The sequence below is a fragment of the Pelobates fuscus genome, chromosome 2, assembly GCF_036172605.1.
Source record: "Pelobates fuscus isolate aPelFus1 chromosome 2, aPelFus1.pri, whole genome shotgun sequence".
In the NCBI taxonomy this organism is placed as follows: Eukaryota; Metazoa; Chordata; class Amphibia; order Anura; family Pelobatidae; genus Pelobates; species Pelobates fuscus.
Window position 1 is genome coordinate 2,164,234 of NC_086318.1, and position 16,179 is coordinate 2,180,412.

The 16,179-nt window shown below is 50.3% G+C and overlaps 1 protein-coding gene across 1 annotated transcript in view; it reads left to right on the forward strand.

Moving 5' to 3' along the window:
* The window catches only part of ZNF513 (zinc finger protein 513), a 37,141-nt gene extending 22,003 nt beyond the window's left edge, over nucleotides 1-15,138 (forward strand). The window contains exons 3-4 of the mRNA XM_063441843.1: nucleotides 11,386-12,081; nucleotides 12,648-15,138. Coding sequence (XP_063297913.1) covers nucleotides 11,386-12,081; nucleotides 12,648-13,408 — 1,457 coding nt within the window. The 3' untranslated portion in view covers nucleotides 13,409-15,138. The remainder of the gene's footprint in view (nucleotides 1-11,385; nucleotides 12,082-12,647) is intronic.
* Nucleotides 15,139-16,179: the final 1,041 nt, after the last annotated feature.

Sequence of the window (16,179 nt, forward strand, 5' to 3'; positions counted from 1 at the left end):
AAACGACTGCACACTCAGTGACACGTGTACACACAGGTACTGCACCGAGAAACATATACAACTGCACACCGTGGACACGTGTACACACAGGTACTGCACTGAGAAACATAAACGACTGCACACTCAGTGACACGTGTACACACAGGTACTGCACCGAGAAACATATACAACTGCACACTCAGTGACACGTGTACACACAGGTACTGCGCCGAGAAACATATAAGACTGCACACTCAGTGACAAGTGTACACACTCAGTGACAAGTGTACACTGCACCGAGAAACATATACAACTGCACACTCAGTGACACGTGTACACACAGATACTGCTCCAGGAAACATATACAACTGCACAGTCAGTGACACGTGTACACACAGATACTGTTCAGGGAAACATATACAACCGCACACTCAGTGACACATGTACACACAGATACTGCTCAGAGAAACATATACAACTGCACACTCAGTGACACATGTACACACAGATACTGCTCCGGGAAACATATACAACTGCACGCTCTGAAAATAAAGTGAGTTTTATTCCTTTTTAGGGGGGGGGGGGGGCTAAAATGGTGGGTTTAACACTATAGGGTCAGGAATACATGTTTGTGTTCGTGACCCTATAGTGTTCCTTTAAGAGAGGTTAGGGGTTAACGTGTGGGGGTATTGGGGCTGCATTTGGGGTTAGAGACAGTTTTAGGATGTTGGGTTTAGTTGGGTATAAATGTACTAGTGAGGGGAGTTAGGGGCTGTAGTGGAGGGTTAAAGCCAGTAGTCATTGTAGCGGAGAGCCGATCTTGCACAGCTATTCTCCACTAGAGATTCCAGTGAGGCTCAGGAACAAGGTGATGTTAAGTCCATAGGCAAGGTTTCCAGCAGGTAAAGTAATACAGCAGTATCCCCATCGCAATCCCAATAACTGGACGACACACAGTTTCAGGAGTAGTCTGACAAGCTTTATTCCACAGTTCCTTATAAAGCCCTCTCCCATGCAAGGGAGGAGGTTCTATCACTTAAGACATTATCCAATCTCTAAGTAGTAACCTCCCACAGATCTCCTCCCCTCCTCTAGCATCATAATCCCCTTATTGTGTACACAGTTTTCCCCGAGTTTTGGATGTACCCTAAATACTTGGGGTACATCCACAAATCCAACATCCCCAGATAGCTCTATTCTGGGGGACCAACATACTTAAAAATTAGCCCATTCGGATGAATGGTTCGTGAGATATGGGGTTCCAAAGATTTGACCGACCGCATGGGTAAAGTATCCGAAAACAGTTCCATGCATTTTGGCCCTGCGGTCGGTCACAAACAAGGGAATGAAAACAGGCGAATTGCCTGTGTTATAGAGCCTGGAGAGGGTTTGAATGAATTCCCTTGTTTATGGGGCTCTTTCTACCGAACGGCGGGTCATTCGGTAGTTTCCATACGAATTTCTGGAAGTATGGAGGTCTCAGCGGTGTTTGCCTAGTCAAGTGTCCGATTTTAGTTCCAGACACTCGACGGCAAAACACCGCTGTTCGGTAGTTTAAGATGGCCGCCGCCACGTGTTTGTTTCCCGAATGGCGGCCACCCAGAGGACAAAGACCACACTGCACTGATTGCCAATTACCTGTTTGCAACATTGTTGCAAACGGTAATTGGAGGCACACTCATTCCTGGGTGGTCTGGTTGTTCGGTAGTTTCATTCCCTTGTTTTATTTGAATGATTCTACCGAACAACTAGAGGAATACAATTCTTTACATACATTTAACTGTCATTATACCCGGATACCATGCTTTCTATACATGTACATACACATTAAACCAGCCATATGACCAAATACACTTATTCTCATACATGTCGTGGGACAGCCCGGTACCAATCCGCTACACTGCTCCCCCTTGCCCATAAGCCGGCATACACAGTCTGATCCAACACGGATCGGCTTGGGGATGTCCGGGGGCTCACGGATCATTTCTCTAAGTCAGTTTGTCTTGACAACCCGTCAGCATTTCCATTCTGCTTACCCGGCCGGTACTGGATATTAAAGTCAAAAGGCTGTAGCGCCAAACTCCAGCGCAGCAGCCTGGCGTTGTCTCCAGCCACCCGGTTCAGCCAGACTAACGGGTTGTGATCCGTGAGCAAGGAAAAGGGCTGTCCATATAAATAGGGTTGTAGCTTCTTTAGGGCCCACACCACAGCCAGGCATTCCTTTTCGATGGCGGCGTAGCTTACTTCTCGAGGTAACAGTTTGCGACTGATGTAAGCCACTGGATGTTCCCCGCCATCGGCCCCGACTTGACTCAGTACTGCCCCCAATCCAAACATAGAAGCGTCTGTTTGAACAAGAAAACGTTTAGTTGGATTGGGAGCTGCCAAGACAGGGGCATTTATCAGTGCATTTTTCAATTGTTGGAATGCCTGCTCACACTCCGGGGTCCAGTTTACTTGGCGGGGAAGGTTCTTACGGGTCAGGTCAGTGAGGGGTTTGGCCAGGGCGCTATAATTGGGAACAAACTTCCGGTAATACCCTGCTGTCCCTAGAAACGCTAAAACCTGGGTCTTAGTCCTAGGGGTGGGCCACTGGGCTACAGCCTCTACTTTGGCGGGTTCGGGTTTTTGTTTACCGCACCCTACTCTATGTCCCAGGTATTGTACCTCAGCCATGCCGATACTACACTTGGCCGGCTTCAAGGTCAGACCTGCTTCCCTTATCCTATCTAGTACAGCTCCGATGTGAGCTAAGTGTTCCTGCCACGTATTGCTAAAAATAGCAATATCGTCCAGGTAGGCACATGTATAGTCCTGGAATCCATCTAGGAGTCGATCCACCATCCTTTGGAAGGTGGCTGGGGCGTTTTTCATCCCAAATGGCATGACCTTAAACTGGTACAAGCCAAATGGGGTGACAAAGGCCGACTTCGGGATGGCGTCTGGGGCCAGGGGGATTTGCCAATACCCTTTACACAAGTCAATAGTGGTGAGGTATTGGCCCCTGGCCATTCTGTCCAGTAACTCGTCTATCCGGGGCATCGGATAGGCGTCAGATACAGTCTTCTCGTTCAATCTCCTATAGTCCACGCAGAAGCGGGTCGTACCGTCTCGCTTTGGTACGAGGACTACAGGAGATGCCCAAGGACTGTCTGAGGGTTCAATCACCCCCAGTTGGAGCATTTCGTCGATCTCCTTACGCATGTTTGCCCGTACCGCTTCTGGAATGCGGTATGGCGTCTGGCGCATGGGTAGTTGCCCTGGGGTCTCGACCCGGTGAGTTGCCAGAGGCGTGTATCCAGGTACATTAGAGAACGTGTCGCGTTTCTCTTCCAATAGTTGCTGTACCTCGATCCGCTCCTGTGGGCTCAGCCGATCTCCCAGCGTAACCTCCCCTAAATCTCCGGACAGCTGCCCATCCCCCAGCAAATCGGGGAGGGGTAAGCTGTCAAACTCTTCCGTGTTAGGGGCACAGATGGCGGTTACCTCCTCAGTACGCTCGTGGTAGGGCTTCAGCATGTTCACATGGAGCATGCGTCGCCCCCCAGTCCCTGTGCAGGGGCCGATAATATAGGTGGTATCGCATCTTTGCTCCACCACCTTATATGGGCCCTGCCAGGCGGCCTGTAACTTATCATGTCGGACAGGTTTTAAAATTAGTACCTTCTGCCCGACCTGAAAGCTACGGTCCCTGGCTCCTCGATCATACCATGTACGCTGGCGGGTCTGGGCCTCCTGAAGGTTTTCCCGTACCGTCTTGGTCAACGCTTCTAGGCGGTCCCGAAAGGCCAACACATATGGTAGGATGGGAGTGCCATCTGTGCTCCGGTCTCCCTCCCAATGCTCTCTAATAAGATCCAATGGGCCTCGGACCCTCCTTCCAAACAATAATTCAAACGGGGAGAACCCTGTGGATTCCTGCGGCACCTCCCGGTATGCAAATAGGAGGTGCGGCAGGAATCGTTCCCAGTCCTTGTGGGTCTCTGCGAAGGTTCGGAGCATCTGCTTCAAGGTACCATTGAATCGTTCGCAGAGCCCGTTCGTCTGGGGGTGGTAAGGGGCGCTGATAATAGGCTTAATGCCACAGATCCTCCAGAGGTGTTGGGTGAATTCTGCGGTAAACTGGGTACCCTGATCCGAGATAATCTCCCTGGGTAATCCCATCCGGGAGAATATCCGCATGAGGGCATCCGCGACCGTCTCAGCGTGGATGTTGGTCAGAGCCACTGCTTCTGGATACCTGGTGGCATAATCTACGACCGTTAAAATATACCGTTTTCCTGACGGGCTAACTTCATTGAGGGGGCCTATCAGATCCACCGCTATTCGGCTAAAAGGTTCCTCTATTATGGGTAAGGGGTGAAGTTTAGCCTTCCTGCGATCCCCCCCTTTTCCCACTCTCTGGCAGGTATCGCAAGTCGTGCAATATCTGCGTACTTCCTGGCTAATCCCTGGCCAGAAGAAACTCTGGGTTAGTCTGTACCTGGTGCGACTAACCCCTAGATGTCCGGATAGCGGAATATCATGCGCTATCCGGAGTAATTCAGCCCGGTACCGCTGTGGTACCACTAATTGTCTCCTCGCTATCGGGTCTAACCCCGTAATCTGTTTGGTTGTTTCCCTGTATAAAAGTTGTTTATCCCAGATAAACTTCTCTCCCTCCGCCCTGGGGGAACCCGTGCCAACCTTGTCCCTATACACCTGAAGCGTGGGGTCTGTTGCGACTTCAGCTACAAATTCATTAGGTGGAGCCCAGGGGACACATTCTAGAGGGGGGGTAGGGTTGCTTACCTGGACCTCTGGCAGTGTGTTGTGGTCCTGGGTGCGGGCCCGTTGTCGGGTGACTACAGGGTTGACCTCTCCTGTGGTGGGTGACTGGGGCTCAAAAGCAGAAGTGAGCCTCCCCAGATCGTTCCCCAATAAAACCTCCGCCGGTAAATGTGGCATCAACCCCACCTCCACTTCCCCTGCCCCCGCTCCCCAATGTAAATGTACCCTTGCTGTAGGTAGCCGGTACACTGCTCCCCCAGCTACCCGGACGGCAACAGTTTTGTTCAGTTTTGCCTGATCTGAAATCAGGTGGCTCTGTACCAAAGTGATGGTGGCTCCCGAATCTCGTAATCCCCGGACTGCTGTACCATTCAGATATACCGTCTGTCGATGGTGCCGTAGATTATCCACATTGGCCTGGACCGGATCTGCCTCGTGCAGTACCTCCCATTGTTCCACAGTAGTAATGGGGACTGCGGAACCATATGGGGTGGTGACTAGGTCCTGGTAGTGGTGGGCTGCGGCCGCCCTGGGTGGAGGTGGGCCTGGACGAATCCAGGTGGAACGGTCCCGTAGCTGTGGGCATTCCCTTTTATAATGTCCCCACTTCTGGCAGTGATGACAGGGGCCAGCGGTGGGTTGTCGGAACCGGGGCTGTGCAGCGGGTGGTGGAGGTGGTGGTAGCGGTCTCGGTGGAGCTGGGGTGTAGTTGTTTCCCCCGAATGTTTTAAAGGTTGCTTTTGGAGCTGCAGGTTTTTGTGACCTGCGTGCATCCAGGTAGTCATCCGCTTTCCTAGCCGCCTCGGTAAGGGAAGTAGGGTTTCTGTCCCTTACCCATTCCTGGACCTCATTGGTTACTCCCTCATAGAACTGCTCCATCAGCAACATTTGTATTACATCCTCCATAGAACGTGCCTTGCTAGCTTGCACCCACCCGAGCGCTGCCCCCTGTAATCGGCATGCCCACTCTGCGTGCGAGTCCTTCTCTGTTTTCTTTAGATCCCGGAACCTCCGCCGGTATGCCTCGGGTGTTATAGCATACCTGGCGAGTATAATTTCTTTCACTTTACTGTAATTCCTTATTTCGTCATTAGGTACAGTCCGATATGCCTCTGCTGCCCTCCCGGTTAACCTTCCGGCCAAAATAGGTACCCAGTCCTCTGCGTTAATTTTATGCAGTGCACACAGTCTTTCAAAGTCTTGCAGGAAAGCGTCTATATCTTCCTCTGCCTCCACATATGTTTTAAAAGCCTGGTATGGTATTTTAGGCTTACCTTCCTGTGGCACATTAATTGCAGAGCTTTGTTCTGGTGCCTGTGTCCTTAGGATGAATTCTTGTACCTCGGCCATTGTCCTGGTAACAATTTCTGTTGGGGGGTTTTCCCCATAAAAGGATAGCCTGAACTGAACCTGCCTCTGGAATTCCGATCCTTGTGGTGTTCCTCCCGGCTCCCTCTGTGCCGGAACTGAATCGCCCTCCATTCTGTACTCTGCCATGAGTTCTGTAACAAGTACTGCTTTCTTCTTATTGCTGGCTTGTATACCCCTTGCCTCTAGGAGGTCCTTTAGCGTGGAGCGTTTTAGCGCAGAAAAATCAATCTCCATCCGTACTCCATTTACGCTTGTTCCTCTGTGAGTTTGGATCCCAGCGCTGCCAACCAATGTAGCGGAGAGCCGATCTTGCACAGCTATTCTCCACTAGAGATTCCAGTGAGGCTCAGGAACAAGGTGATGTTAAGTCCATAGGCAAGGTTTCCAGCAGGTAAAGTAATACAGCAGTATCCCCATCGCAATCCCAATAACTGGACGACACACAGTTTCAGGAGTAGACTGACAAGCTTTATTCCACAGTTCCTTATAAAGCCCTCTCCCATGCAAGGGAGGAGGTTCTAACACTTAAGACATTATCCAATCTCTAAGTAGTAACCTCCCACAGATCTCCTCCCCTCCTCTAGCATCATAATCCCCTTATTGTGTACACAGTTTTCCCCGAGTTTTGGATGTACCCTAAATACTTGGGGTACATCCACAAATCCAACATCCCCAGATAGCTCTATTCTGGGGGACCAACATACTTAAAAATTAGCCCATTCGGATGAATGGTTCGTGAGATATGGGGTTCCAAAGATTTGACCGACCGCATGGGTAAAGTATCCGAAAACAGTTCCATGCATTTTGGCCCTGCGGTCGGTCACAAACAAGGGAATGAAAACAGGCGAATTGCCTGTGTTATAGAGCCTGGAGAGGGTTTGAATGAATTCCCTTGTTTATGGGGCTCTTTCTACCGAACGGCGGGTCATTCGGTAGTTTCCATACGAATTTCTGGAAGTATGGAGGTCTCAGCGGTGTTTGCCTAGTCAAGTGTCCGATTTTAGTTCCAGACACTCAACGGCAAAACACCGCTGTTCGGTAGTTTAAGATGGCCGCCGCCACGTGTTTGTTTCCCGAATGGCGGCCACCCAGAGGACAAAGACCACACTGCACTGATTGCCAATTACCTGTTTGCAACATTGTTGCAAACGGTAATTGGAGGCACACTCATTCCTGGGTGGTCTGGTTGCTCGGTAGTTTCATTCCCTTGTTTTATTTGAATGATTCTACCGAACAACTAGAGGAATACAATTCTTTACATACATTTAACTGTCATTATACCCGGATACCATGCTTTCTATACATGTACATACACATTAAACCAGCCATATGACCAAATACACTTATTCTCATACATGCCGTGGGACAGCCCGGTACCAATCCGCTACAGTCATGGAGAGGGGTTAGGAGCTGAAGTTGGGGTAGAGGGGGAGGTTAGGGGCTGTAGAGGGGTATAGAGAGGAGTGGTGTAGATAAAGGGCTCAGGCGACAGTTAAAAAACAAACAAACCACAAAATAAAGTTTCTGAAGCTTAACAGGGAGGGTGAAATCCTGACCCCTGTTGGTCCGATAGGAAACTGGCAAGTGCAGATATCATGTTGACGCTGTAATACACTTGTGGCAGGACCGCTGCCTAAACTGTGAATTGCCTTGTTGTATATGTGTGGGTGTGCCCTCCTAGAATGTGTGTTTCCCCTCTTTCATATTCCTCTCTTTGTAATTTTGACCATAAAATCCTGCAATATACTTTTTGACCGCCTGGGGGCGTTCTATTTAGAGTGAGGGGACCCTTAGATCTAGTGTGGGGGCACTGGTAAAGAGCCAGGGAAGCCCCATCGTTCCATATGTGCTGGAGTTTAGGGACCGGCTGGTGGAACTCACCCATCTGGTGCGAGGGAACCTCCAGGTGGCTCAGAGGCGCCAGTGCACATGGTACGATCGGGGCGCCAGGAGCCGTAGCTTTCAAGTTAGGCAGAAGGTTTTGTTGCTGAATCCGGTCCGACATGACAGGCTGCCTGGCAGGGCCCATACCGCATAGTGGAACATAAAGAGAACACTACCTATGTGATCGGCCCATGCTCGGGTACTGGAGTCCGACGCCTGTTGCATGTGAACATGCTCAAGCCCTACCACAAGCGGACAGAGGATGTTGCCACCATTTGCGCGCCAGCCTCGGAAGATTATGGCAATCTTCCCCTGCCTGACCCACTAGAGGATGTGACTCAGGCAGGGTCCATAGAAAAGGTCCAGTTAGGGGACTGTCTAACCAAAAAAAACGCAGGCAGGCGAAACAGATGTTGTTCGCCAAGCGAACGACCTTCTCCAACCTACCAGGGTATACCCCCCCTGGCCACCCATAGAGTGGAGATCCCCAACCAACAGCCCCTACAGTAGGCTCCCTACCAGGTGCCGGAGGCTGTGCAGGGTAGCATGCTACAGGAAATCCAGGAGATGCTCCAGCTAGGGGTCATCGAACCGTGCATGAGCCCTTGGGCCTCCCCAGTAGTCCTAGTCCCGAAGATTCTGCATGGACTACAGGAGGCTCAACGACAAGAAGGTCTCCGATGCCTACCCCATGCCCCTCATAGATGAGCTGCTCTATAGAATGGCTCTGGGGCGATACCTCACCACCATTGACCTATGCAAGGGATATTGGCAGATCCCGTTGGCAGCAGATGCTGTCCCCTTCATCACCCCCTTTGGCCTGTACCAGTTTAAGGTAATGTCATTCGTGATGAACGCTCCAGCCACCTTCCAATGAATGGCGGACCGGCTGTTAGATGGCCTCCAGGATTATGGCTGTGCATACATGGATGACATTGCCATATACAGTGACGCTTGGGAGGAACACCTGGTGCACGTGGGGGCTGTCCTGGACCGGATCAGGGAAGCAGGATTAACTCTGAAGCCCAGCTAGGGCACCGGGTGGGTTGTGGGACACAGAAGTGGAGGCAGTAGCTAGTTGGCCCCGTCCCCTCACAAAGACCCAGGTACTGGCTTTCCTAGTGACCGCCGGCTATTATAGGAAGTTCTTCCCCAATTACAGTGCCATCGCAAAGCCCCTCACCAACCTAACCAAAATGTCCTTGCCCAGGTAGGTATGCTGGACCCCAGAGTATAAGCAGGCGTTCCAAGCCCTTAAGGACGCCCTGACTAATGCCCCTGTCCTGGCTGCTCCTAATCCCAAAAACACTTTCTTGTTCACACAGATGCCTCCATGTTTGGATTAGGAGCAGTGCTGAGCCAGGTCGGGGTTGATGGCAGAGAACACCCCGTGGCTTACCTCAGCAAGAAGCTGGTACCCAGGGAGGTAAGCTACGCCACCATTGAGAAAGAGTGCCTGGCCTGGTGTGGGCACTCAAAAAGCTGCAGCCCTAGCTGTATGGATAGCAATTCACCCTGCTCACGGATCACAACCCATTGATCTGGCTTAACCGGGTCGCAGGGGACAATGCCAGGCTGCGCCGGTGGAGCCTGGCCCTACAACCATATGACTTTACCATTCATTATGGACCCGGTAAGCAGAATGGCAATGCTGACTGGTTGTCCAGACAGACAGCCCTAGATGAATGATGCGTGAGCACTTTCCCCGGACATCCCCCAACTGATCCCTAGGGGCAGTGTATGCCGTTTGTTGGTTAAGGGGGAGCTGTGTGGCGGGACCGCTGCCTAAACTGTGAATTGCCTTGTTGTATATGTGTGGATATGCCCTCCTAGAATGTGTGTTTCCCCTCTTTCATATTCCTCTGTCTGTAATTTTGACCATAAAATTCTGCAATATATTTTGACCACCCCGGCACTTCATTTAGAACATTTACTTAGAATGTTTACACCTCGCTAACGAGGTGTGAAAACTGCAGACCGCAAGGGAACGAGCGGCGCGTGCTTCCCCAGGGTGACCGCCGGTTCGTATCACTGAACGCCCACCTGGAGAAGCATTCGACTCCCGAACCGGCCTGCGCACACTGTCTTCAATCCCGGTGTCAGGGATTGAAGACAGTGCTCCCCAACGGAGCTATAATTACTCATCCCTTTCCCTTACCTGGGAGCTACGAGGCTATGCTCGTGGCTGCCCAGGAGAGCGCTCTCTCTACGTGGACATATCCACCGGAGAGAGGGACGCCCGCAAGCAGGGAGTCCCTGGGGCTCGGAGTCGGTCTCACGGCCGCAGGGTTCCCACTGGGCGCATGGAAGTCCGCGCCGACCAGTGGGAGAGGGAGCGCCCATTCAAACTGGGTTCTCCTGGTTGATCGGCACAAGTAAAGCGCTGATTGGTCGCCGCAGGGAGCTAGCGACCAATCCGAGAAGGAGCGCTTGTTCAAACGAGGTTTTGCGCCCTTCTGTCTGATTGGGCGGTGAAACCCCCGTCCCCCCGTCCCTGGACGCTGATTGGTGCAGCCAAGTTTCGCGCCCTCTCTGCAGACTGGGCAGCGAAACTCCTTCCTCCCCCTAACGCTGATTGGCGTTCAAATTGAAGTTTTAATTCGCCGGACTAAACCAAGCAACACCATGGAACAAATTTCGGGGATGTACAGAGCCTTGAGCCCCAGACTTTCGATGCTGATATCTCAGGCTCTGTACATCCGATCGCCCCGCTTTTTGCAGGCGTTCTAGGGGGCACCCAGGGCTATTCATCCAAATAACGTGTAATCCTGTACCACCTTCCCGTATGGGTGCGCCGAGTACCAAAGTTGAGCCCCCTGTGCATTAAAAGCTATGTGCCCAAATAAATATTGTCAAAGATTGTATCCTGGAACTGTGTCCCATCCAGTTACTGGGGCGATGGGTCTGACCTATCCTAACAAAAGGGTATAACCAGCCAGGTTACACAGGTCCCGCTACAACAGTAGGAGAGGAGAACTTGACCTGGATGTACAGACAAAGTTCTCACTCCTCCTCGGCATCAGTGGCCAGCTGAGAACGGTGGCCTTGGCTTCTCAGGTTGGGTGGTGGCAATGATCAGGGAACACAGACCTTTTTGATCTCCCTGCCGGCTTGTTTAGCATTAGGGTATGCCTAGACACCCCGTGTTATATAGCAAGGAATGAAGTCCTGGTATTCTGTTTCCACACACCTCAATCAGCATCCTTCCTGGTTTTACACCGTCCAATCTGTACAACATTTTATTAACTCCTCGCTCTTAATTGCCAAGCCTGATCATTCAGTCCTATAATATGCTGGTTTGCAGATTTGAGATAGAGAATGAAATATATAATTCTATAGGCATTTTTCCCTTTAATGTCTTGCGTCTGCTCCTCTCTGCAGATTCTGTGGTGTGCAAGATGGAGATGCCCTGTTACTCTCTGAGTGAAGATGAATACTCTGTGTACCACCCACTCTGCGCAGAGAGTGATCCTGAGGAGGTGTCTCTAGGAGAAAAAAAATCTCCTTGCGGGCAGTGTGGGACTCATTTAGGTGGTGCGTCACGCTGTCTGGACTTGGCACTTGGCCGTCGCAGTTTGCCTTTCTTCAAGTCCTCTTCCTCTGTGTGTGGGTCTCCATCTCCTTTAGAAACCACAACGGAATTGGCTTCACTGGGACAAAAGGAACGGCTACTCTTTCCCTGCCAATTGTGCTCATTCTCCACCCACTACTCGAGCCATCTGAAACGCCATATGAAGACCCACAATGGAGAGAAACCCTTTCGTTGCCCTTACTGCCTCTATGCCTCTGCACAGCTAGTCAACCTGAAACGTCACCTTCGCACACACACTGGGGAGAAACCCTTCCGCTGCGATCACTGCAGTTTCTCCTGTAGTAGTCTTGGCAACCTGAAGAGGCATCAGCGAGTCCATACACAGGAGAAGCCCTACTCTTGCAACTTGTGTTCTTACCGTTGCAACCAAAGCCGCAACCTGAAAAGACATGTATTGGGCCACCGTAGGAGAAGGCAGCGTCACGAATCCAGGATAGATGGGGAGGAGGAGGAGGAATGTGAACCTAGCTCAAAGAATGCAGATGGTTAGTATCAAGTCTGCAGTAAATTACACTCTACCTCTTGTTTTATTGCCCCATAAAAAATAATAATAGTGATATGTATCTAGGTAGCATGGAGTGAGCTCCTCCCACTGCAGGGTGACACACAAACTGCCCCTCCCACTGGACACGAATTCTGGCCCTCCTACTGCAGGGTAATTTCAAGTCTGTCCCTCCAATTTAGTGAAGGGTGTTTTGGGACCCAGAGTCTGCCCCTCCCACTGCAGGGTGACACAGACAAGAGCTTTGGTACACAATCTGCCTCTCCCACTGCAGGGTGACACAGACAGAAGGGCACTATGGGACACCGTCTGTCCCTCCTACTGCAGGGTGATACAGACAGAAAGGAGCTATGGGACGCAGTCTGTCCCTCCCACTACAGGTTGATGTAGACCGAAGGAAGTTACGGGACATGGAGTTTGAACATCTCACTCCAGGGTGACACAAACAGGAGCTATAAGAAGCTATACCTCTTCCTACACCTTCAGAATGACATGCTCATAGTGATATTTGCTGTTAGATTTTAATGTTGTGTTATTTTACTTTGACAGTGGCTGTCCTTGCTCTCCCAGTCACCTCCAGTGCACTTGATAATTTTCTGCCAACCAGTGTTCATATGAACTGTGCCACTTCACCCTCAGCCCCTCCCCCTCGCCCTGATGATGGCCTCCCAGAGCTACTCTTTCCGTTCACATGCCGTTTCTGTGGGCTGGTCTTAGATGAAGGATGCCCCCTAGATGATGATGACGATGATGGAGTAGCAGAGGGACAGTCTTGCTCTCGTTGTAGTGCTTCTGATCCTGAGAGTCCTGGCAAAGGGTTTTCCTGTGGTTTGTGCTCTTTTGTTACTCATTACCCCAACCACCTCTCTCGACATATGAAGACCCACAGTGGTGAAAAACCCTACAAATGCCAGCTATGCCAATATGCTTCTGCCCACTATGACAACCTTAAGCGTCACCAACGAGTACACACAGGTGAGAAGCCCTACAAATGCCAGCTGTGCGACTATGCCTGTGGTAATCTTGCAAACTTAAAACGCCATGGCCGCATCCACACAGGCGACAAGCCTTTCCGCTGTGGTCTCTGCAAATACAGCTGTAATCAAAGTATGAACCTTAAACGCCACATGCTCCGACATACTGGGGAGAAACCCTTCCGCTGTATGCAGTGCCACTACACTACTGGACACTGGGATAACTACAAACGCCACCAGAAAACTCACGGCCACTCTGTGGAGGGCTGGGTTAACCCTCAACGCAGTTTCAAAAATATATCAAATCAATCTGCTGGGTTAGGTAAGAGCAGATGACTGTCGGCATTGCTTTTTTGAGGGATTCAGAGGTTGAACACTGGAACATGATAATCTAGAATGGTTTACAGCACACATAGTATAAAACAACCTTTAATGTAAACAGTGTATGTGCAGTTTCACAAAGTAATATTATATATTGGTTGTGACAAATTGTTTTGGATGTAATAAAAACATTACAAATGTAGAAATGCTGGAAAGAGCATGGTCATCTATGTAACGTGCAGCAAAGTCATCTGTCCCAAATACTGGTTTCTCATCCTAAGGTGCATTCTGCTCTTCTAGGACATGTAAAAAAAAATATATATATATAATAATAATAATACAGCTCTCTGTAGTGGTTATGCTTTAATTCATTTTTTGACAATTAGTTTTTAACAAAAATACACTCAGATTTTTTTGGATGATTTTATTATTGAATGGCAATAATAATGAGTGCTGGGCTAGTCTTTAATTGTCATGATGCTTAGAATATTTAGACAAAGCTTACCTAGAGGTAGATTGCATGTCTTACACACACCTAGTGTGCAATATGGGAATAACAATATAATCCTAAAATTGAAATGTTACCTATTCTAACATGGACAAGGGCTTGACAGATACCCCCACCAAACTGAACAAATGCTACTATTACACATATCTAAATGCAGACAAGAACCTACCTGTTGGCCCATCTTAGCACAGATAAGCAGTGACTTATTTGACAACCCGCCTTAATTCATATCAGTGCTTTGACTACTCCGTTGGCCATCTAAACCCAGACAAGCACTGACTAATCCGTGGACCATTCTCCGCTCAAACGAGCGCTCAATGATTCATTGACCTGAATCAGCCCTGTGACTGCTCTGTTGGACCACCTCAACCCTGGCCAATCATGAGACTGATCATTTGCCCATCTCAATCCTGGATTTGTCAAGTCCCTTTTCATTGAGGTATTTGTTACTTACCCATAATGCTGCATTTACCCGCATAAGCTGTTTTTGTAGGTGTCAACCCATCCCCACTTGGATGAACACTAACTGCTCAGTCAGCCCATCTAACCCAGAAGAGCACTGACTAATCTTTTGTCCTGTCTTAAATAGAACAAGAGATGACTGATCCATTGGCCTATGTGAACCTGGACAATTGCAAACCTTTTGGCTCACTCATTGCTCTATGAACAAACTGTGAACCATTGCTGAGCTTTAGTTTTAGGCGTCTGCCAGCTTTCTAGCAAGTCTCGCCCCAAACAAGTAGTTACCTATCAGCTTATCTCAACTAGTGACTCCCGTTTCAACCTGTAAGAGCAGTCATCAGTCCTTCATCACAACTGCACTGGCCTGTCTTGATCCAGACATGCACTGTCCTGTCAACTTGTCCAACCTGGACAAGTGCTTACAACTCCATCGACCCATCTGAACCCTGACAAATGCAAACCTTTCAACCTGGACAAGTGCTGGTGAATTGAGGCCCCTCCTTGCTCCAAGACGATTAATGATCCATCAGGCCTACAACTGACTTGTGTTGGCAAATGGCTTTGTCTGAACCTGGACATGCAATGTGATGTCTGAATATGAGCTGCTGTATTGTATTTGCAATTACTTGTTCCCTTTGTTGGAGGGAAGGAGTTTCTTGTCCATGTAGGCTCTTTAAATACAGGAGCTGGTATGTTTTGTAATCAGTGTGCTTTTGTATTATTGATAAAATTGTCATCTATTGTTTTTATTCCTCCTCTAATCTGGTGAATGTAGTGAGTCTTAATTTAATTTACTCTCCAATGTCACAGACGTACGCATCCTTCCTGCACCTTCCTGGCTCCCATGCCACAGACTCACGCATCCTTCCTGCACCTTCCTGGCTCCCATGTCACAGACTCACGCATCCTTCCTGCACCATGTGGCTCCCATGCCACAGACTCACGCATCCTTCCTGCACCTTCCTGGCTCCCATGCCACAGACGTACGCATCCTTCCTGCACCTTCATTGCTCCCATGCCACAGACTCACGCATCCTTCCTGCACCTTCCTGGCTCCCATGCCACAGACTCACGCATCCTTCCTGCACCTTCCTGGCTCCCATGCCACAGACTCACGCATCCTTCATGCAGCTTCCTGGCTCCCATGCCACAGACTCACGCATCCTTCATGCACCTTCCTGGCTCCCATGCCACAGACTCACGCATCCTTCCTGCACCTTCCTGGCTCCCATGCCACAGACGTACGCATCCTTCCTGCACCTTCCTGGCTCCCATGCCACAGACTCACGCATCCTTCCTGCACCTTCCTGGCTCCCATGCCACAGACTCAAGCATCCTTCCTGCACCTTCCTGGCTCCCATGCCACAGACTCATGCATCCTTCCTGCCCCTTCCTGGCTCCCATGCCACAGACTCACGCATCCTTGATGCAGCTTCCTGGCTCCCATGCCACAGACTCACGCATCCTTCCTGCCCCTTCCTGGCTCCCATGCCACAGACGTACGCATCCTTCATGCAGCTTCCTGGCTCCCATGCCACAGACTCACGCATCCTTCCTGCACCTTCCTGGCTCCCATGCCACAGACTCACGCATCCTTCCTGCCCCTTCCTGGCTCCCATGCCACAGACTCACGCATCCTTCCTGCACCTTCCTGGCTCCCATGCCACAGACTCACGCATCCTTCCTGCACCTTCCTGGCTCCCATGCCACAGACTCACGCATCCTTCATGCAGCTTCCTGGCTCCCATGCCACAGACTCACGCATCCTTCCTGCCCCTTCCTGGCTCCCATGCCACAGACGTACGCATCCTTCCTG